Source organism: Cetorhinus maximus, chromosome 19, assembly GCF_964194155.1.
Source record: "Cetorhinus maximus chromosome 19, sCetMax3.hap1.1, whole genome shotgun sequence".
In the NCBI taxonomy this organism is placed as follows: Eukaryota; Metazoa; Chordata; class Chondrichthyes; order Lamniformes; family Cetorhinidae; genus Cetorhinus; species Cetorhinus maximus.
The window spans coordinates 90,152,174-90,173,973 of record NC_135897.1 but is presented as its reverse complement, the minus strand read 5'-3'; the positions used below and the strand labels follow the sequence as shown (position 1 = coordinate 90,173,973).

At 42.8% G+C, this 21,800-nt stretch overlaps 1 protein-coding gene across 6 annotated transcripts in view; it reads left to right on the top strand.

Moving 5' to 3' along the window:
- Positions 1-2,815: 2,815 nt before the first annotated feature.
- LOC144694028 (AP-2 complex subunit mu) overlaps positions 2,816-21,800 on the top strand; it is a 57,743-nt gene continuing 38,758 nt past the window's right edge. Inside the window, exons 1-2 of one of the 6 annotated variants that reach the window (XM_078564364.1) lie at positions 2,816-2,934; positions 13,602-13,720. In XM_078564364.1, coding sequence (XP_078420490.1) covers positions 13,647-13,720 — 74 coding nt within the window. In that variant the 5' untranslated portion in view covers positions 2,816-2,934; positions 13,602-13,646. Of the gene's footprint in view, positions 3,152-11,169; positions 11,746-13,601; positions 13,721-21,800 lie in introns of those variants that run through there. The other 5 variants (XM_078564368.1, XM_078564366.1, XM_078564365.1 and 2 more) reach the window with 5 other exon arrangements.

Genomic DNA, 21,800 nt, shown 5'->3' with positions numbered 1-21,800 from the left:
GGTGAACCTGATGAACTCACTTGCATAACAGAAGCAGGCACTGGTCATCTCTTTGATGCACCTGTGTGTGGCAGCCTGCAAAATGCCAGACATATTGCTTGTGGAGCCCTGGAAGCAGCCGTTGGTGAAAAAGTCGAGCACTGCATTCACTGTAAGGGCCACATGCATAGCTTCAGGACCTGCTGCAGGATCTGGCAAATTCCAGTGACCACTTCCCGGATATCCTCAGGTGTCCCTGGCATTGCCTCTCCGACATCTGGAGGTGGTTTGTCCGCATTCTGAAGACACGCTGTTGCACCAGTGACCTTCTTCTCTGCTGCCTTCCCTGGGTGGCTGCCTCCTGACCACTCTCCCCCTCCGATGCTGCCTGCTGCTGGCCTTGTGGCCTCAGTTGTTGATCGGCAGGCACATCCTTTCCTCTTGCTCCCAAGGTTTGTAGGAAGGTAGGGTGCATGACACCCATAGGAATTCCACTAAGTGAACTGTAAAAAAGACAGTAATGTATGAACCTGTGTGTCCATACAGGTGCTGAGCAGTGAGATTTTCTACTCCTCCCTTTGGCAGTGGAGTCAAGGACTTTTTTTGAAGATTTGGGTGATCTACAGAATTGAAGTGGTGGGGAGGAATGTACCTGAGGAGAGGGAACTATTAATAATGGCCCAGATTTTGTGGTTGTATAGATGGCAAAATTCATAGTGTTCACTGCCATAGGGGATTTGAACAGAGTAAATAGAAAAAAACTGTTTCCATTGGCAGATGGGTTGAGAACCAGAGGACAGCGATTTAAGGTAATTCGCAAAAGAATCAAAGGTGATATGAGTGAGGAAAGACTTTATTCCGCAACAAGTGGCAAGGACCTGGAATGCACTTCATGAGAGTGGAAGCAGGCAGGGTATCCAACTCTTATGAAATAAAATTAAGGGAGGGGAGTTGGTACTGGTGACCAGTTGAGCAGTGTGGGGAAGGGTGGTGGTTGGAGGGGTTTCTGGTAACCATAAGAGCGGAGGCAGTGGTGTTTAAAGCAACCAAATCTTACAACTTATCATCTCTGGCCGACTCACAGACCCGTTCAAATCACTCAGCTGAGACTCCCAGGCTCAGTCCCCCACAGGTTGACCTAGAAATATGGAACAAAAGGCATCCCTTAAGAGACACATGACAAATAGTCAAAAGTACAGGACAGCTGGTAATCAATTTGGATAATGCGGAAATGGTTATGGGGAAAGGGCACCTTATTCCAATGTGGGGTTGTCCTTGGGAAGAAAGATTGTTGATACAAATGGTCTTCGTAGTTTGTTTGGATGGCCACCTTGTGTTTTATCATTGCAAGAGGGCACCAGGTACTTGTTTCTGTCAATTCCTACTCGATCATTCCACATTTTACAGAACATGGTCAGTCTATTTTTTTCCCAAAAAATATACTTTGTTCATAAAATTTCTAAAAGTACATTACAAAACATTTTGACTTGAAACTTACGGAAAGAGCAATAAAATTCAACTCGTCTTCAGACAACTTACCAAGGCTCCATTGACAGTACCTTCTAAACCAGTGACCTCTACCATCTAAAAGGATAAGGGCAGCAGATTTATGGGAATACCTCCTCCTTCAAGTTTCCCTTCAAGCCACACACCATCCTGACTTGAAACTATATCGCTGTTTCTTCGTTGTCACTGTGTCAAAATCCTGGAACTTCCTCCCTAACAGCGCTGTGAGTGTACCTACGCCATAGGGGTTGCAGCGGTTCAAGAAGGTGGCTCACCACCACCTTCTCAAGGGCAATTAGAGCTGGGCAATAAATGCTGGCCTAGCCAGCGATGCCCACATCTCATGCAAGGATTTAAAAAAACATGTTCCACTCTGAGGTGCCTCAATACGATGGTAATTCTCTTGATATTTACAATATACATTCCATCTCAACCATACCGCCTGAGGGAAATAAATGTTACAATTTGAAGATTACAGAAAATGCAATAGAATTCAACTTGTCTCCATACAGTATGTTTGGGATGCCTCAGTACAATCCCAATACTCTTGATATTTACAATGTATATTCCTTGTTAAGGCATGTAGTTGTGCACAGTAATCAACCCCTGGCCATATGGTTGAAAGGCCGTGGACATGCTGCAATGTTCTAGTGAAGCTCAACGCAAACTGGAGGAACAGCACCTCACCTTCCGACTAGGCACTTTACAGCCTTTCCGGACTGAATATTGAGTTCAACAACTTTAGATCATGAACTCTCTCCTCCATCCCCACCCCCTTTCCGATCCCCCTTTTTACCAATAATTTATATATATTTTTCTTTTCCCACCTATTTCCATTATTTTTAAATGTATTTCCATCCATTGTTTTATCTCTACCTTTTAGCCTATTTCGATCCCTTCCCCCCACCCCACCCCCACTAGGGCTACCTGTACCTTGCTCGTCCTGCTTTCTACCCTTAATGTCTCCATTAGCACATTTCTTAGCTAATATCACCACCGTCAACACCTCTTTGACCTTTTGTCTGTGACATCTTTTGGTTATCTCCACCTATCTCTGGCCCTCTATCCAGCTCTACTTGTCCCACCCCCCCTTAAACCAACTTATATTTCACCTCTTCTATTTTTATTTAGTTCTGCTGAAGGGTCACACGGACTCGAAACGTTAACTGTGTTCCTCTCCACAGGTGCTGCCAGACCTGCTGAGTTTTTCCAGGTATTTTTGTTTTTGGTCAGTCCACTTGTCACCCTCCTGTGCTGTAACCATGGCGAGGGAGTCATTGCTCATTCAAATAAAGCAGGGCGTGGTCACAGTACGCACAGGATACTTCGTCATGACGTGCGACGCTCTACGTGCGTGGGCTGTCATGTGACCTGCTGGTTTGAGGTAGGAAGGCGGCGGCGGTGCTGGTGGCGGACATTTTGTGAGGAGCAGGCGGAAGCGGCGGGAAGGTGAGAGCGGACAGCCCGGGGAGCAGCAGGAGGGGAGCTGCCGACCTTCTCTCTAACCCGCGGTGGACGAGGGCCCAGCGGACGCGGACCGGGGTCGGGAGTGTGCGAGTGCGGGGCTGGCGGGGGAAGAGGGCGGCGGGGGGAGTGGCGGACATTTTGTGGAGGGCGGCCCCGAGTTTTGGGGGTGGCGGAGGAGGACGGAAGACCTCAACACCCGGTAAGAGGAGCTGCCCGGCCGCTGCATGCCCACACCCTTGCCCAGGAGCTGAGGTACTGACCCGGGGGTGGGGGGGCATCAAGTGAAAACAGTCCCCAGGCCCTCCCTGGAGGAGGGGAGCATTGTGTCGGCATTGATGAACCCCAGGGACATTGCACCTCCTCCCTCCAGTCTCAGCAGTGCAGTTTGCCCCTCCCCGGTTTAGCAGCCCTCTGGATCAGAAGTCCGTGCCAGCATTCAGCACTGAGTGCAGCACTGTCAGAGGTGCCTTCCGGTGTTAACCCAGCTGCTCCCAGATTCCTGATTTGATGGGTGTTAAAGATATCTGGCCATTATTCAATGAAGAGCAGGGCAAGGCAACTCTCCCTGTCATTAATTCCTCCTCACAATCCATGCCACCAAGAAAAGGAACCCACATTATCTGGTGACATAGCCAGATCCCGCAAACAGCAATGAGATAGATGTGTGTGGAAATTGGATTTTGTGCTCAATTCTTTGCTTGCTCCCACAACCATCTCTCTTGGCTGAAAATGCTATCCACTCAGTATTGGCTTAACATGGAAACATTTATGACCCATCATGTCCATGCCTGCTGAGAAAGAACAATCTTGTCTAGTCCCACTTTTCAGGCTTTGGTCCTTAGCCTTCTTGATTATGACACCTAAAAGTGCATATCTGTATTTTTTAAATATGATGAGCATTTCTGCCTCTTATCACCCTTTCACGCAGTGGGTTACAGACCCCCACGATACTCTGGTAATTAGGAGCAGTCATGCTAGCCAATCTCTTCTCTGTCCTTGCTGAAGAAGTCTTAATTGTATCTCAACTCAGAAGGGTGATCCAATTTCTAAACTTTCTGGTTTTTAGTTTAGACCAAATGCCATATCTATTTTTACTTATCTGATGTGATCTTATTACTTGTGAATAAATAGTCATTTAGTAGTACAAATTTTGAGCATTGTTGAAAAAAGAGACATGACTAAACTTTGAGTGCAAGACGAGAAGCTTAGACATGTCTCTCTTTTCAGGAATACTTATGAATAATTTGAACTTGAGAGCTGTGGTTGGTTTAGTGATGCTAAAATTAGATTCACTGAACAATTCTATTGACATAACTGCAGCGTGTTAACTCCTGTTTTGTAGTGTTATAATGTACACTTCATTGCAGATATTTGGTAGCAAAGTACAGTACTCTGCATTATTAGTGTGGCTAAGCTCTATAATTATGTTGACAGTGAAATATCAGACACCTTTGAAATCTAAGCAAGTTACAGTAGAAGAATGATTACTGCAGCTCACCACCACCTTCTCAAGGGCATCTAAGGATGGGCAATGAATGCCCAGCCAGCGAAGCCCACATCCCGTGATTGAATGAAAAAAGGTCATTTGGCTCATCAGGTCCATGCCAGCTCTCTGTAACAGCAGCTCAGCTAGTCCCACTCCTATCGTCCTGCAAAATGTTCACTCTTCAGGTCCTTATCCCATTCCCTTATGAAAGCCACGATTGAATTTGCTTCTGTCACACATTCAAGCTGTGCATTGCCGATCCTAACCACTTGCTACATAAAAGTTTTTCTTCACACCGCCTTTGGTTCTTTTGCTTCTTAATCGGTTGCAACTGGTCCTTGACATCTCTACCAATGGGAACAGTTTCTCCCTATCTACTCTGATTATTAATCCTCATGATTATTAGATTAGGTTCCAACCTGTTTAGTCAAAGTTACTGAAAGGTGTAATTAGTACATTGGATAACGAACTTATCCTGATCCTCATGTAATTTATACATGTCTGGTTTCATCGCAGTTTGCAATTATAATACCTAGTCCTACTAAGAGCAGAGAAGGGGCATTCTGTAACCCTACAAAATATAGATATAGCTTACTGTTCAGTGATGAAAGGTCAATTGATGCGGACTTTTACATTCATTAGGTCACTTTTTTGTAAAATTGGTTTGGAAGCCAAATTAATTTCAATATCCAGGCTGAATGTAATACAACAACTTCAAATCTATAGGCATTGTTGTATTTTTATGCTCCCAAGCATAATCCACACTGTCACTGCAGTGTAATGGCGTTTGTTAACTTTTCATAATCTATCCATTTGAATAGTGGAAGACACCAAGCAATGCAATTGGATTACAAAATCTGAAATATGAATTAGAGCAGAGATCTGATAGGTGCACTACATTTGGAGCAGTAACCACTCAGGTTAGATACTATTATACAGACACTCTTCATCTCACTCAAGATGCTGCATTTTGTTGCATGTGACATTTTTTTTAAAGCCAGTCATTGACCTGGAGCCTGAAATTTACAAGCAGTTAAAATTAAATGAACAGCAGCTGCATTGACCCTGGACTTGCTTACTTAGAGTATTACCTTTTAAAGGAACAGTTTCTGTTAACTACTAAGTGCCTTAACTAAGATGTGAGTAATGCCACAAGAAGTCCATTAGTTTCTTTTTCTTTGCAAAATGCTGATGGATCTGTGGCCTGCTCTGTTTTCAGCTTTTGCAGTATGTCTTTTTATTAGTATAATTATGGGCTTTGCCTGTACAAATTTGGGTTTTGAAATGTATAATACCACGGTGGAGTACTTGTGCTTGGAGTAACATAGCTAAATTCAGAGCATCTAGCCAGGTGTGATATTGGCACATACTTAAATTGCATTTAAGCTAATATACTTTTTCTGATAAAGGCAAAATACTGCGGATGCTGGAAATCTGAAACAAAAACAAAAAATGCTGGAAAAACTCAGCAGGTCTGACAGCACCTGTGAAGAGAAAGACAGAGTTAATGTTTCGAGTCCATATGACTCTTCAGAGCTTTTTCTGATACTGTACTGGTTCCAATGTTATAATTAAGCCTGTTCACGTCTCAGATTTAATTGTGCTTCCATTATTGGGCAGGGATCTCTGTCTTGTACTAGGATAAGAAATAATGATGGTGTAATTCATTTAAACAGTAAAGCTGCCGTAGTTAGTAACCTAGCTGATTTTAGACTTGATTACAACTCATTGGTCTTGGTAGCCAGTCAGACAGCTGTGTAATCTCCTTGGTTTAGGGAAAAATGGAGTGATGTGTGTCTGCCTCTACTCAATGCAATTACAATATTTCCGACAGTCTGAACTTGTTTTAAGATGAGTAACAAGGTTACATTGTTTGTTTGGATTCTGAGTTGCTCAATATGTTTTACCCTTGGTTTAGCCTTGCGGGAGATTTGACCTCTTCTAATTTGTTAGCTTGCTACATATAGCATGTACTCTGGTCACCCAGTTGTAACATTAACCAGACTAAGCAAAGCTTTAGTAGAATTTTGTCCCCCTGTGTCTCAGTTTGGTGGGTATGTCCTACAATTTTCCTGTAAAAATTGCATTAGAATGAGGCTGCGTATATATCTGATTCAAACAGATTGATAAAAATAGATACATTTTCTGCATTCTGCTTAATAAACTTTGGGGAACAGTAAGCCATTTTACATATTTCTTTGCCTGGGAGAAGTGGATTAGTCTCCTTGGTCTGTTTTGGGAAGGGTGTGTGCCCATCTCTTGCTCAATTTATGACTCTTGTCACTGGGAATTCATTCAGCACAGTAACTTTGGTGCTGTGCAAAGTTTTGCTCTTTGACCAGTGAAACAACAATTGGAGATTACTTTTTTTCTCTTCAAGGTTGGACTTTTTATTTTTTTAAAAATCTCAGCAAATGGGGATTGCTGGCAAAGTTCACATATACTTGCCTCCCTCTGTGTCTGGAAGGAGCATTTCGAGCTGTATAACACTTGGGTAAAGAACAGTTGGGTCGAAAACCTGTCACTGGTGGGCAGAACAGTTTGAGGTGATGGATTAAGAGCAGTGGACCAAATGGTATCAGCTGAAATGCTCTATAAGCAGAAAGTGCTGGAAAAACTCAGCCAGTTTGGCAGCATCTATGGAGAGAGAAAGAGTTAATGTTTCGATATGACTCCTCTTCGGAACCCCACACTCTATAAGCATGTTGGTATCAGTGGATGAATGACGTGCATGAGTCTTATTTGTATCAGCTGTATGCAATGACCTTGTTTCAGGGTTTGAATTCTGTATTTGTCTGAGAGATAACTAATCAGGCTTCCTCAGAACAAACAGTTAATGGTGAAAAAAAATGCAACCAGTAAAGAAATAACTGAAATTGGGAATGAATAAGAAAAACAAGTATTTAAAAAGACTGACCACAATTTTGTGTTTTTAGATTAAAAACAACACAATATAACTACAAAGCTTGCAATCTGGATTTTGCGGCATTTTTTTGGAGCTCCTGATTCAGATACAGGCTGGTCTGTAGCTCTTAAACCATTTCCAGTTTTGTCAAATTAATTTCAAATCAACACCATCTGCTTTATGTAGTTTGTTAAATTTTGTTTTGCTGTTCCACTTCCATTTGGGTTTTCTTCCCCTTTCTCCACACTCCTCAGTCTACATCAAGAACTCGAATCTTCCCTTGGTCAGTGCCGTATTTTGAGTTGCAAAATTATGGGTTAAAAGTAATCTAGTTCCTACTTCTGAAGGAAGTGTTGCATTATTGGAGATGCTATCTTTTGGATGAGTCTTGAGATCTTACCAAAGATCGCATGGCACTATTTGAAGAGCAGAGTTCTTCTAGTACCCTGTTTACTATTCCTCATAACACGTTAAAGACAGAATAAATTACTCATTCATCTCGTTATTGGGATCTTACTGTGCAATGGTAGTCAAAGAGTTCCAATTGATGCAATGTATTTGAAACATTTGTTTGAGGAGGGGATACTGCAAGTGTTTTTTTCAGTAATCTTTCCATTGCGTTTTACCTGGTTCTTTGAGCTGTAACCTGGATCTGGCATCATTAATTGAGAATTGCTCCAGGCTTACCTAAAATGGTCGGCTGCTCAGCTTGAGAGTTGTTTGTAGCAGCACATACGTTCCTTGTACAAAGTGTCTAGTTTGATGGTGGATCCATAGTTCTGAACTTTAATAACTACTCATGGGCTTCCATTCTAAGAGGTTTGTTACTGGAAACTTCTCTGGAGTCTCTGCTGAGAAGGTAGCACTTTATACTTCTCCTCTCCCCCACCCATCCAACCCTTACAGTCCTGTTTAACAGTGCTATTGCTGTTTATATTAGCGGTTGCACCTAGGAAAAGATCACTGTACTGTATCATGCTTTGCTTGTGTGAGCTTTGAAGTTCATCACATCAAATTGCTGTCAACACTGCTACCATCGGTACACTTGCACTTCACTGAACTGCATTCTTCACGAGTTACCAAGCAGGAGCAGAGTTGGTGTACGCTATCTGGAAAAAATGAATCTCTGCTTTCTGCAGGAAGTAAATTTAAAAACAAAGTGCTGGAATACCTTGGGTCTGTGGTGAGAGAAAGAGTTATAGTTTCAAGTCTAATAAGGTTCTTGTTTGGAACTGAGTCATATTGGACTCAATGTTAACTCTGTTTCTCTCTTCACGGATGCTGCCTGACCTATTGAGTTTTTCCAGCACTGTTTTTATTTCAGATTTCCACATCTGCAGTATTTTGCTTTTAGCCAAGTTTAGTTTCTGTTCTTACATCTTCCCTTTCTCCCACTTGCTGCTTCCAAAGAAATCCATAAGACAATTGTGTAGGAGTTTTTTTTACTACATTCAGTGGGTTTTTTGTGGCAGGTTTGACTCATTGCTTTGTGCATAGCTTTCCTGCAGATATATTGCAACATACTTTTCCAGGCACATCCAAGGCTTCTTGCTCAGTAAAAAATGTGATCTTGACCATTCCACACTTCTGGCACTACACGTTCCCATGAAGACCATCTGGAGCCTATGAGGCATTGCTTGTCACAAAAGATTGTAGGTCAGTCAATTATATGCATCACAGTTCATTTCAGTGTGTCAAATTCAATAGGAATTTGAAGTACATGTAATATCTGAATTTAAAAAAAAACACTGGAGACTGGTTACTGAAGAATAACCCATTGAGCTGCATTTGTGGTTTGTCACACTAAAATGGAGTGAGTTGTAACATTTTTATCCTCGGTCATATGGTGATAGATGCTTTGGAATGCATGATTATGCAACAATAGCAAATGCCAATATAAATGTGGATGTAAGGGAGGATTGTGTGGTGCAGTGGGTTTTCACTTCTAGGATCCTGAATTTGAATGCAACTCAGGCTGGTTGGATATGTTTCCATGAGTGCTGATTGTAAGGCTTGAATAGCCCAACCTTATTGGGTTTGATCGATATGTGACTTCAGTCCCACACCAATGTAGCTAACAGCTAAGTACAATGGCAGAGCACGCTGTTGTTATCCAAACTGCAACAGTTCAAAGAGATAGCACACAAGATTCTGAAAGGGCCTGACAGGGTAGACACCTGAGGGAAATTAGAGATGGATAACCAATGCCAGTGATACCCACATCCCAAGACTGAATAAACGTAGCTAGCTATGCTTTGGTACCAAATAAGTGTGGGATGAACACCCCTTCTCCAGATTTGGCACAGAATTTACAATCTTCGGAAGACAAACACTGAAGTAGTAAGGGATCTCTGGGAAGATGTTAAAGTGAAGGGAGCTTTGTTATCTTGATCTAGGATGATCTCAAATATTTGGCCAGTTTTCTTTACGTGGAAGCAGTTGGAGTATCTTACTGTGTTTGTCCATACCAATATTTACACAACTGTAGCATCACTGTACGATGGATTTGCTTTTCACCAAAGCGAAGCTACAGTGGAGCCATGCAGGATACTCGTTTGACTTCAGTCTGAGGTCAGTTTGGGATCCTATTCCAGATTTATTTGTTCACAGTTTTCATGGGTTGTGGACATTACTGGCAACATTGGTATTTAGAAAGGTTTTAGTCAGTGTCAGGATAAGGGGTCAGCCATTCAGGTTGAGATGAGAAATTTCTTCACTCATGTTGAGTTCTGTCCTAGAAAGCTTTGGATGTCCACTCATTATGCATATTTGGGACAAATCTTGGGCACCAAAGGAATCAGTGGAGATGGTGCAGGAAAGTGGAGTTGAGGTAACTCCTAAGAAATAGGAGTGAGAGTAGACCATGCAGCCTGTTGCGCCTGCTCTGCCATTCAGTAATATCATGATTGATTTTCGGCTTCAACGCCACTTTCTCGACCACTCCCCATATACCTTGAGAGACCAAAAAATCTGTCTGTCTTGGCCTCAAATACATTCAATGCTGGAGCATCCACAACCCTCTTAAGAATTCCAAAAATTCACAACCTTTTCCATGCAGAAATTTCTTATCCCAGTGTTCTAGATTCCCCAACCATGGGAAACGATCTCTGTGTCTACCCTGTCAAGCCTCCAGAATCTTGCAGGTTTCAATGAGATCACACCTCATTCCTCTAAACTCCAGAGAACATAGAACCAGTTTACTCTGCCTGCCATCATAGGACAACCCTCTCATCCTAGGGACCAATTTAATGAACCTTTGTTGTTCTGCCTCCAATGTAAGTATATCCATCTTTTAATATGGAGACCAAAACTGTACACAGTATTTGAACTGTGGTCTCATCATTTCACTGTACAATTGTAACAGGACTTTATTCCTGTATTCAATCCACTTGCAGTAAAGGCCAAAACAATCAGCTATGATGGAATTGAATGGTAGAGCAGGCTCAACAACCCATAATGACCACCTTTTTACTGACTATCCCGAGTTTCCCAGAAAGTGGTAATAGATTTCCAGCTTGAATTGCTGGCAGTAGGTATTTTTGGATACAATTGAGAGGCTTGTTAGACCACTGCATGTCAGTTAAGAGCCAGCCATGTTGGTATGTTACTGCAATCACGTGTAGGCCCGGACCAAATAAGGATGGTCCGATTGCCTTGCCAAAAGAGCATGAGTGAACCAGTTGGGTTTGTGTTAATTGCCTGTTCCTCCCGAATGGGCAGGACTGGTTTGTGCTGTAACATAAGCTCAGTGGTGACTATAAGTGAAATCTCAAAACATAGCACACCTTATCTCTATTCAGGATGATCCCTGCTGTGGCTTTGACGGATTGGGAGTAGGAAGGACTGTTTGTTTTACGCAAATATGTTTTAGTGATGGACTTAAATCTTGCCCCTGCAAGGATATGAGTCCTCTGCCTCCCGAAGTGTGTAACTGGTATTGCTGCGTTTGGACAACTTGCTTGTTCCGCTGAATGGGCAGGGCTGCTTTGTCGCATTGCAGACTTCAGTTTCCCGGAGTTGCCATTGCAGATTTTGTTTTTTTTCCCCGGGAACAGGCCACGCCCGGGCTTGCACATTTAAAAAAAACAGCTACATCGCAAACGGATTAAAGCAGCGAGACAAAAACGAAGCCATTGCAAAGCAAGGGTGCTACAAGCAGAGAGACAGGACATTGTGATATCTGACTACATGAAGCCACCGCCCTGTAAACAATGCAACCTTTCATTAGCCTCTCTGCTCTGTTGAGATAAGCGATGACTTTGCCAGCAGGTGTTTGCGAGCGATACTTATGTCGAATTGAGCCGGAATTCCTTTGAAAGTGCATCAGTATTTTCCTGGAAAGATGCCGTCTGGGAAATTGGTACATTGCAACGCAGAAAACGAATGTACACTACTGCATTAAGTGTGTGTCTTGTATTCAGCTGATGTGGCAAAGCCAGGGTTAAATGATTTTATTTTGGATCCTAACATTGAACTGGCCTGTGTATTGATGTGGCATTTTTGGAGTTTCAGGAAGGCTACAGTATATCTCTTTTTTAAAAAACCCGCTGCTGGGTTATGTTTTGTATGTTTAGCATGTCTGTTTGATTAGTGATCACCGTTTTTGCCGAGGATATTTTAGCTCTGCAAACTTGTGCAGTATTTATGTTCTGTGCAAATACGATTTCCATGCCTTGGAGGAAGGATAAAATCTTACTGATCTCATGCTGGACTGTATGTATGTGCTAAACCATCCAGCCAAAATACTGCAGATGTCTCAGTAAAGGGTTGTAAGTGATGCCAGAAAACGCCCATGTGGTTTCAAATCAGAGACTTCATTTTGGATGCTTTTTCGGAGGATTCCAGGTGCTGAAACAAACTCTGGAGTGCAGGAGAGTTCCATGTTGAAGAACAGAAGGATAGATGAGGTGAATGATGGTTAGGTGAAACCCAGCTTGGATTTTAGAAGCATATTGATAAGTTGAAAGGAAAAATGAGGGTAGTAAAGGAATTCATAGATCCAATGTTCGAGGAGAGTTTAGATGAAAGGAGTCTGTATAAAGTCTAATTTCAGCACAGTACAGGGAGGAGGGTGAGCTTGTGATTTTTCAAAAGAAAAGGCATATTTGCATTTACATAGCAACTGTCATAACTTCAGGGCATCTAAGTGCTTCATGGCCAGTGATTAACTCTTGTGGCCTCACTGTTAGAGAAACGGACTAGTAAGTCCATGTAGCCTGGAGACCATGTACAAAGGGAGTTTTTCATACTAGGAGAATGCTTCCCTTAAAAATCTTCTGTACCATCTTGTGGCCCTGAGTTTTTTTTTTAGCCTTGTGTCAGAGTTATGTCATATTAAGTACTCCACTGGATCAAATAGTTCCTGTGACAATAGAGAGATTAGGCTGATTTTGGCCTGGACACATGGGTCAGAGTCGAATAGTTCAGGTGCAAGAATAGGGGAATTGCCTTGAGCTATGATGACCTTGAGTCATTAGCAAGTACTTGTGTATAGCCTTCTCTTTGTGGGGTGGAGTGAGTGGAGTAAAGTCTGCTGTATTGTTGGGTTGTGCATGGTCTGAGAGAGCAGGCTTGGTGGACTGAATGACCTTTTTAATTCCAGGTTGATAAGCTGAGCTTCAAATGCCACATATTATACGCCATTATTCATATTTCTAACATTCCCTCATCCAAGCTTTCTATTTATTTAATAATAATAAAAACAAAAAACTGCGGATGCTGGAAATCCAAAACAGAAATACCTGGAAAAACTCAGCAGGTCTGGCAGCATCGGCGGAGAAGAGCACATTTGACGTTTCGAGTCCTCGTGACCCTTCAACAACCCCCTCCCCCCCCCTTAAACCAGCTTATATTTCACCCCTTTCCTATTTTTACTTAGTTCTGTTGAAGGGTCATGAGGACTCGAAACGTCAACTGTGCTCTTCTCCGCCGATGCTGCCAGACCTGCTGAGTTTTTCCAGGTATTTCTGTTTCTGTTTTTGTTTCTATTTATTTATTAGTTCATGAGATGTGGGCGTTATTGCTTATCCCCAAGTGCCCTTGAGAAGGTGGTGGTGAGCTGCCTTCTTGAACCGCTACATTCCATGTGTTGTAGATACACCCACAGTGCTGTTAAGGAGGGAGTTCCAGGATTTTGGTCCAGTGATCATAAAGGAGCAGCGCTCTGCCTATTACCCATGCCTTCACAAATGGAAGAGGCAAAACCTGGTTTCAATTAAAATTTGTACCTGCACTTATATTTTCTTTTCTTTTCTTCAGGCCTTTTAATCAACATGGGAAGGAAGGATTAACCAAGATTCTACCATGATTGGAGGCTTATTCATTTACAACCACAAAGGGGAAGTTCTCATCTCCCGAGTCTACAGAGATGACATTGGGTAAGCATCTTTTGCCAATTGACACTGAGAAGAGCTTTTTTGTTGTATTAACGAGTTTACCTTTAAGATAGCTTTACGTTATATTGTGAAAGAGCTGCCTCAAGAGGAGTGGGGAGCCGCCTCAAGAACTGATTTTTCTTGGGCAGCTGTGAAGACAGTAGCCCTGTGGACACCATATCCAAGCACTATAGGCCACCATTGTTTGGCCTTTAGGCTTGTTAATAAAAGTCATCAAAATGGTTTTCTGCTCTTTGGTAGGGACTGACCTTCCCTAACCTTAATGGTCCAGCAGCCTGAGCTCTATGATGACTTACAATTACTTTCACAATGCATGTGTTTGCATTGCAAATAGAAAGGTTGGGCAGAACCTCTTCCAATAAACGTTAGCCTTGCAAGATACATGGCTCGTGAGTGCTATATGCAAAACTATATATTTTTTTAAAATTCTAACTTAATGCAATTCAGTCTTGTTAAACTGAGGAACTAGGAACATGAATGCGGAAGAAGAATGCAATGGGGCAACTATCCCAGTGATTATGATATTCATGCTAACCCTTCCTCCTGTGCTGTTCCCAAAATGCTGACTTAACAGCACTGTGAAATTTGTGTGGTGCTTGAACTTTATTCAGCTGCTGCCTCCTGGCTTTCAAGTTTTCACAACCAATAGTGGGATCAAAATCGCAGTCAGCTATCCAAAATTGACAACCAGTGGTATGTGAGGTGGGGAGTAGAATAGAATCCTGTTGACTGGAAGTAACGTCTCCTGCCTTCTAATTCGAATGTGGAAATGAACTAAACTCTTCAAACTTCAGCTTCACTGCAGCCCTGCTTTAATCACAACTGTGTACCTATATATGAAAAGATGGAACTGATTGAAACATAGCCTTGTTTCAACTTCACCTTCTCTCCCTCCTGCATTGTGTTTTGGTTTCCACATGCTATGGTTTTTACTGTTTTCAAATGGATTTTCAGGTTTTCCATGGACTAAAGTGGATTATGCACACATTTTTACTGTACGACCTTGCAGCAGTCTGGCTAAAGCAAGCTAAAAATTTAAACTGTACAGTAGGAAATTAACCCTGAAGGGACGATAAACCATAAGAGGGGTGCAAATGAGTTTTATAATGGTACCAGGATGAGGTATTTCAGTTGTGTGAAGAGGCCAGGAAGGTGTTCAAAATTGAGGAATTTTGTGAGAGTAAATAGGGAATAACTTTCCAGTGGCTGGGAAGGTCAGTAGCCAGAGTGTACAGATTTAAGGTAATTGGCAAAAGATTCAGAGAGGATTTGAACCTTTTAGCACAGTGAATTATGATATGGAACACACCACTGAAAAGGTGGTTGAAGCAGATTTAATAATAGCTTTCAAAAGGGAACTGTGATATTCTCAAAGAAAAAAATTATAGGTCTGTGGGGAGAGTGCAGGAGAGTAGGACTAATTAGACTCTTTGAAAGAGTCTGGCACACGCACAATGGGATGATTGATGTAAGAGTGTATGCTTCTTTGACAGGCCAAAAGTTCCTCAGTTTACTGTGACTTTCATGTTTCTCAAGGTGAGAGATGTTAGCTGAAGAATGGAATACTCTCTGTATTGAGCACTTTGTTTGTGTGTGCATCAGGCACCCAGGATGGGAATTGACTGTTGACTATCTGAGTCACCAGGTTGAACGCCATTGATTGATCATTCTAATGTCCAGTCGTTCAGTAGATTCAGCTAATGTTTGAATATTGCTGAAAAAAGCGACATTTTTTGTCAAAGCTTTTGGTCGTACACTCATCAGGACAATTCACAAGAATACCAAATGTAAAGAGAACACAATTTTATATGAGAAGAGAATGCTGATTGGTTGGCAAGTAAGTGGACTTTGATTGTAGAGATGTCAATGGCGAATGCAACACTCGATGGTGACTGATAGTTAACAGTCAAGCCAAGCCCTGTTCTTTGCAGACAGCAAGAACGTGTACACAAATTGTGCCTGTTTCAGCAAAACAAAATAAGTGACAGCCATTTGCTGGTTCATTCCTCAGGGCAATGCCTTGACCAAAGTTAAGCTGTCTGGTTTAAATTTCAAACAATGCTTGGCAGTTAACTGTCAGTCACAATCAACTTCATGGCATCACATCGACCAAGTCCACTTGCAAACCAATCAGCACTCTCTTCTCATACAATATAAATTGTTGTTCCCATTACATTTTGTATTCTTGTGAATTGTCTTGATGAGTGCAAGATGAAAAGCTTTAGCAAAAGAGTCTCTTTTTCAGCAATGCTTAAGTTCTGTAATGTTTATGAATTTGACTTTCCTGTGATTGTGAATTCAGTCTTAATGTGACTTTGGCTGCTATTTCCCAAATGGCTGTTCTTCCCATCATTCATGACAGCGTTTGTTTGGAAGTTGAACCACACCCTGTCCTTGTCTGCATCTGTGTGAGCTGCTGTGCACTCGCATGCTGTTTCCCTACATCAGCTGAATCGTCACCAGGTGTTACAGCTCTCGTTTTTTTTACCTGTGATTCATGAGACAGTGTAGCACTGTAGCAAACTGTAGCACTCTGGCTGAGATTGTAGAATTCTGCATCACAGAAGATGCCATTTGACCCATTGTGCCTGTGCACATTCTCTGGAAGAACTGCCCAGTAGTCTAATTTCCTTGTTTTTTCTCACATCCTTTAGAATTTTTCTTCAAATATTTATTCACTTCCTGTTTGAACTGTCTGCTGTTTGTAGCAGGGAATTCCATATTCTGATAAACTGGTGTTAACATTGTTTTTAAAATCTATCATAAATAATGAGAAGTGAGATTTCAAAGTGTGTTGAGGGTTGCTATGAATCGGCTGGCTTTCGAAACTATGATATAAGCTGGGCACAGAGTTGTTTTCGCAGACTCTCCTTGAACTGTTCAACTTCAGGCCCGAATGAAACCCGGGATAAGGTGCTGAATGAATGGGAGTACTGTGCTAAATATCTTATCCCACTTGACCTTAAAATTAAAGGTATCCGCATAAACCAGAAAAAAATACTTGGTGTCAACATGTAGCAATGTTTTACAGGTACTGATGCAGGGAAAACTTTAGGTTTTCTACACCCTGCGTTCTGCTTAGGTGAGAGTGGGTGGGGTGGAGTTGTCATTGTGACCCGCTTTCTTAATTTGCAGTTTGTTGCCAAAGGCTCAGTCTGTGCTGCTCGAAATAGAAAGCACTTTTTCACTTGGCATTTGTTCAGTTTGAATTGTGGGAAAGTAATGTACAAGCACCCTTGAGCTAAAGCTTCAAAAACTGACTGCTTCATCCTGATCGCAGATTCTTAGACCCACAGAAACACAGGTGTACGAATATCATGAGGGAACATTGAGTTAATTTTATCAACACTGGCACTTTGAGTGGAAGCATGGCCACTGCTCCCCTGCCATCAGTGCTGAAGAAGCACCAAAGATAATGCTTTGATGTGACTACTTGCTAGCAAAGCCCAATATGCATAAGTTCACAAAGCCAGTGTGAATGAGGCCCAAGTGATATGTTAATCTGTCGACTGTTTGTAATGCTTTTGTATATGTTGGTGATTAGCACCTCGCACTTATCCATTGTTCTCCTTTTAGATGTCTGTGAGTAGTCCTTTGTGTTTCTCATCTGTGTTTTTCTTTCTGTGCTTTTGTGTATTCTAATCCTCTCTCTCGTTGGTCTGTCACCTCCCCTTCCTTGCTGACGTCTCATTTTCCCTCATCTCATCATGTGCTCATTGGCTGCACTAGAAATAGGTAAGAGTCATTTGTCATCTTGTACTAATTAACTAGTGATTTGACCTATGAGCTTTATCTTGGTCATGTTGTAAAATTGAAACATAGCTGAAGCCGCTTAACTAAGGGATGGGAAGGAAGAAGTGTCTTTGAGCGGAAGTTAACTGGCAGTGAGTTCAGTTCTTTTACAAAATTTAATTGCGTTTAGGAGGAAACTAGATAAGAACTTGAGGGAGAAAGGAACAGGAAGGCATGCTGATAAGACTAGATGAAGAGAGGTGGGAGAAAGCTCATGTGGTGCATAAACACTGGTATGGACCTGTTAGGCCAAATCATCTGTTATGCTTAGACTGGATGTAGCTTCACTTAATTCCCCCTCACACCTTACTGCCAGACAGGGAATTCACACGCAGTTGGTTACAAAACAACAAAAGGTTTCGGCCACTTGACTGTTAGTAATATAAAAACAAAAAGCTAAAAGCTACTGCGGATGCTGGAAATCCAAAACAAAAACAGAATTACCTGGAAAAACTCAACAGGTCTGGCAGCATTGGCGGAGAAGAAATCAGTTAACGTTTCGAGCCTTCATGGCCCTTCGGCAGAACTGAAGCATAGTTAGAAGAAGGGAGAAATATTTCTCCCTTCTTCTAACTATGCTTCAGTTCTGCCGAAGGGCCATGAAGGCTCACAACGTTAACTGATTTCTTCTCCGCCGATGCTGCCAGACCTGCTGAGTTTTTCTAGGTAATTCTGTTTTTGACTGTTAGTAATGCCTGGGCACCAGGAGACAAACATTTATGGAGAGTGAGTGCCCTTGACATCAAGACAGCATTGGCAGCATTTGACCAAGTGTGGCCTCAAAGGGCCCTAGCAAAACTGGAGTCAATGGGAATCGGGGGAAAACTCTCCACTGGTTGGAGTCATAGCACAAAGGAAGATGGTTGCGGTTGTTGGAAATCAATCATCTCGGTTCAAGGACATCACTGTAGGAGTTCCTCAGGGTAGTGTCCTAGGCTCAACCACCTTCAGTGGCTTCATCAAATAACCTTCCTTCCATCATAAAGCCAGGAGCAAGGAGGTTAGCTGATGATTGCACAATGTTCAGCACCATTTACGACTCCTCAGATACTGAAGCAGTCCATGTCCAAATACAGCAAGACTTGGACAATATCCAGGCTTGGGCTGACATGTGGCAAGTAACATTTATGCCACACAAGTGCCAGGCAATGACCATCTCCAACAAGAGAGAACCTAACCATCGCCCCATGGCATTCAATGGCATTACCATTGCTTAATCCCCCACTATTGTCCCCTGGGGGTTACCATTGACCAGCAATTGAACTGGACTAGCCATATAAATACTGTGGCTGCAAGAGCAGGTCAGTGGCTAGGAATCCTATGACAAGTAACTCACCACCTGACTCCCCAAAGTCTGTCCACCATCTACAAGGCACAAGTCAGGAGTGTGATGGTACACTCTCCACTTGCATGTATGAGTGCAACTCCAACAACATTAAAGAAGCTTGACACCATCCAGGGCAAAGCAGCCCGCTTGATTGGCACTCCCTCCACCACCGCTCAGTAGCAGAAGCATGTATCGTCTACAACATGCACTGCAGAAACTCATCAAGGCTCCTTAGACAGTATATTCCAAGCCCACGACTGCTGCAGTCTAGAAGGACAAGGGCAGCAGATTCATGGGAGCACCACCACCTGGAAGTTCCCCTCCAAGCCACTCACCAAATATATCACCTTTTCTTCACTGTCGCTGGGTCAAAATCCTGGAACTCCCTCCCTAAGAGCACTGTGGGTGTACCTACACCACATGAACTGCAGTGGTTCAAGAAGGCAGCTCACCACCGCCTTCTCATGGACATTGAGGGATGGGCAATAGTGCTGGCCTAGCCAGCGACGCCCACATCCCATAAATGAATTTTTAAAAACTGTTTCTGGAGAAGGAGCTCAATGTCCAGATCCCCTGTACTTGTGTTTAAGTATAGTAATGAGTGTCCAGCTCCCAAAGCAAATCCCAATATGTCATGCACGTGTAGACTAGCTGTGACCACTTGCCCGTTTTGCATGTCGTGACATCACTGCTGTGAATCAACACTTGCTGGCAACATGGAGATAAATGCAAAAAACTGCAGATGCTGGAAATCCAAAACAAAAACAGAAATATCTGGAAAAGCTCAGCAGGTCTGGCAGCATCGGCAGAGGAGAGCACAGTTGACATTTCGAGTCCTCATGACCCTTCAACAGAACTAAGTAAAAATAGGAAAGGGTGCCGCCCCCCCCCCAACTAGCTTATATTTCACCCCTTTCCTATATTTCAACTGTGCTCTCCTCCGCCGATGCTGCCAGACCTGCTGAGTTTTTCCAGGTATTTCTGTTTCTATTTTTGCTGGCAACATGGCTTGATTGCACTGTTGTTAAAGAAGGCTGTTAATCAGGCCCATGAAATGCAACAGGTTTAGGGAACCCAGTAAAGAAAATGGTTGTTTTGTTAGTGGGGTGGCTGAGATGGGAGAGAAGAGGGTGGGGGGGGGGTCTTCAGACAGCTGGTACTGAAACAGAATCTAGTGAGTTTAGCTTCTGGTTGTCGTTGGCTGCACAAGAACAATATAAAACCTGGTTTACATTACTTAATTCCCACATCCCAATTTAACTGATCTGAGATGGAGTGGTAATTTGTTGGTGCGATTAGCCTGACCACCAGGTTAGGATTCCTGCTTCTGAATGTTCTCTTGCTTCGTGATTCTTTCCTCTTAATCCCTCCTGTACTAGAAATGTGTCTGTGTCTTGTGAGGATCAGCTGCAGGGCTTGCTTTTTAGGTCAGTGCTTTTTAGAAGAACATGTTTTTTTTAAAAAATCCTAGAGCAGATTCTTCATTAGTGCACTGAGATTCACACCTGTCTGATACTGTACTCTCGGTGAGTGAATCTTGACTTCAGAAGCGCAACTCATCCATCAGGGGCATCTGCTGCTGTTTGTGAACTTTTGTTTCCTTGCCAATAGTTACGTTTTCCTGATCTTTCTAGTTGGTCTGTCTGTACAAGTTTACAGTTTGATGTTACAGATCCATAGAACTGCATGGTTTGTAACTTAATTGTATATTGCATGACCGTCTTTCTATAAAAATTGCATTCCTTGAGCTTGAGTTATGAATTTGTAAATAAACTGATATTGCAATACTGCAATAATATAAAAGCAAAAAACTGCAGATGCTGGAAATCCAAAACAAAAACAGAAATACCTGGAAAAACTCAGCAGGTGTGGCAGCATCTGTGGAGAGGAGCACAGTTAACGTTTCGAGTCCGAATGACCCTTCAACAGAACTAAGTAAAAATAGAAAATAGGTGAAATATAAGTTGGTTTAAGGGGGGGTGGGTGGGACAAGAAGAGCTGGATAGAGGGCCGGTGATAGATGGAGATAACCAAAAGATGTCACAGACAAAAGGACAAAGAGGTGTTGAAGGTGGTGATATTATCTAAAGGAATGTGCTAATTAAGGGTAGAAAGCATGACGAGCAAGGTACAGATAGCCCTAGTGGGGGTGGGTTGGGGGGAAGGGATTGAAATAGGCTAAAAGGTTAGAGATAAAACAATGGATGGAAATACACTTAAAAATATTGGAAGTAGGTGGGAAAAGAAAAATCTATATAAATTATTGGAAAAAACAAAAAGGAGGGGGAAAATCGGAAAGGGGGTGGGGATGGAGGAGAGAGTTCATGATCTAAAATTGTTGAACTCAATATTCAGTCCGGAAGGCTGTAAAGTGCCTAGTTGGAAGATGAGGTGCTGTTCCTCCAGTTTGCGTTGAGCTTCACTGGAACAATGCAGCAAGCCAAGGATGGACATGTGGGCATGAGAGCAGGGTGGAGTGTTGAAATGGCAAGTGACAGGTAGGTCTGGGTAATGCTTGCGGACAGACCGAAGGTGTTCTGCAAAGCGGTCACCCAGTCTGTGTTTGGTCTCTCCAATGTAGAGGAAACCGCATTGGGAGCAACGAATGCAGTAGACTAAGTTGAGGGAAGTGCAAGTGAAATGCTGCTTCACTTGAAAGGAGTGTTTGGGCCCTTGGACGGTGAGGAGAGGGGAAGTAAAGGGGCAGGTATTGCACCTTCTGCGGTTGCATGGGAAGGTGCCGTGGGAGGGGGTTGAGGTGTAGAGGGTGATGGAGGAGTGGACCAGGGTGTCCGGAGGGACCGATCCCTGCGGAATGCCGCCGGGCGGGTGAAGGGAAGATGTGTTTGGTGGTGGCATCATGCTGGAGTTGGCGGAAATGGCGGAGGATGATCCTTTGAATGCGGAGGCTGGTGGGGTGATAAGTGAGGACAAAGGGGACCC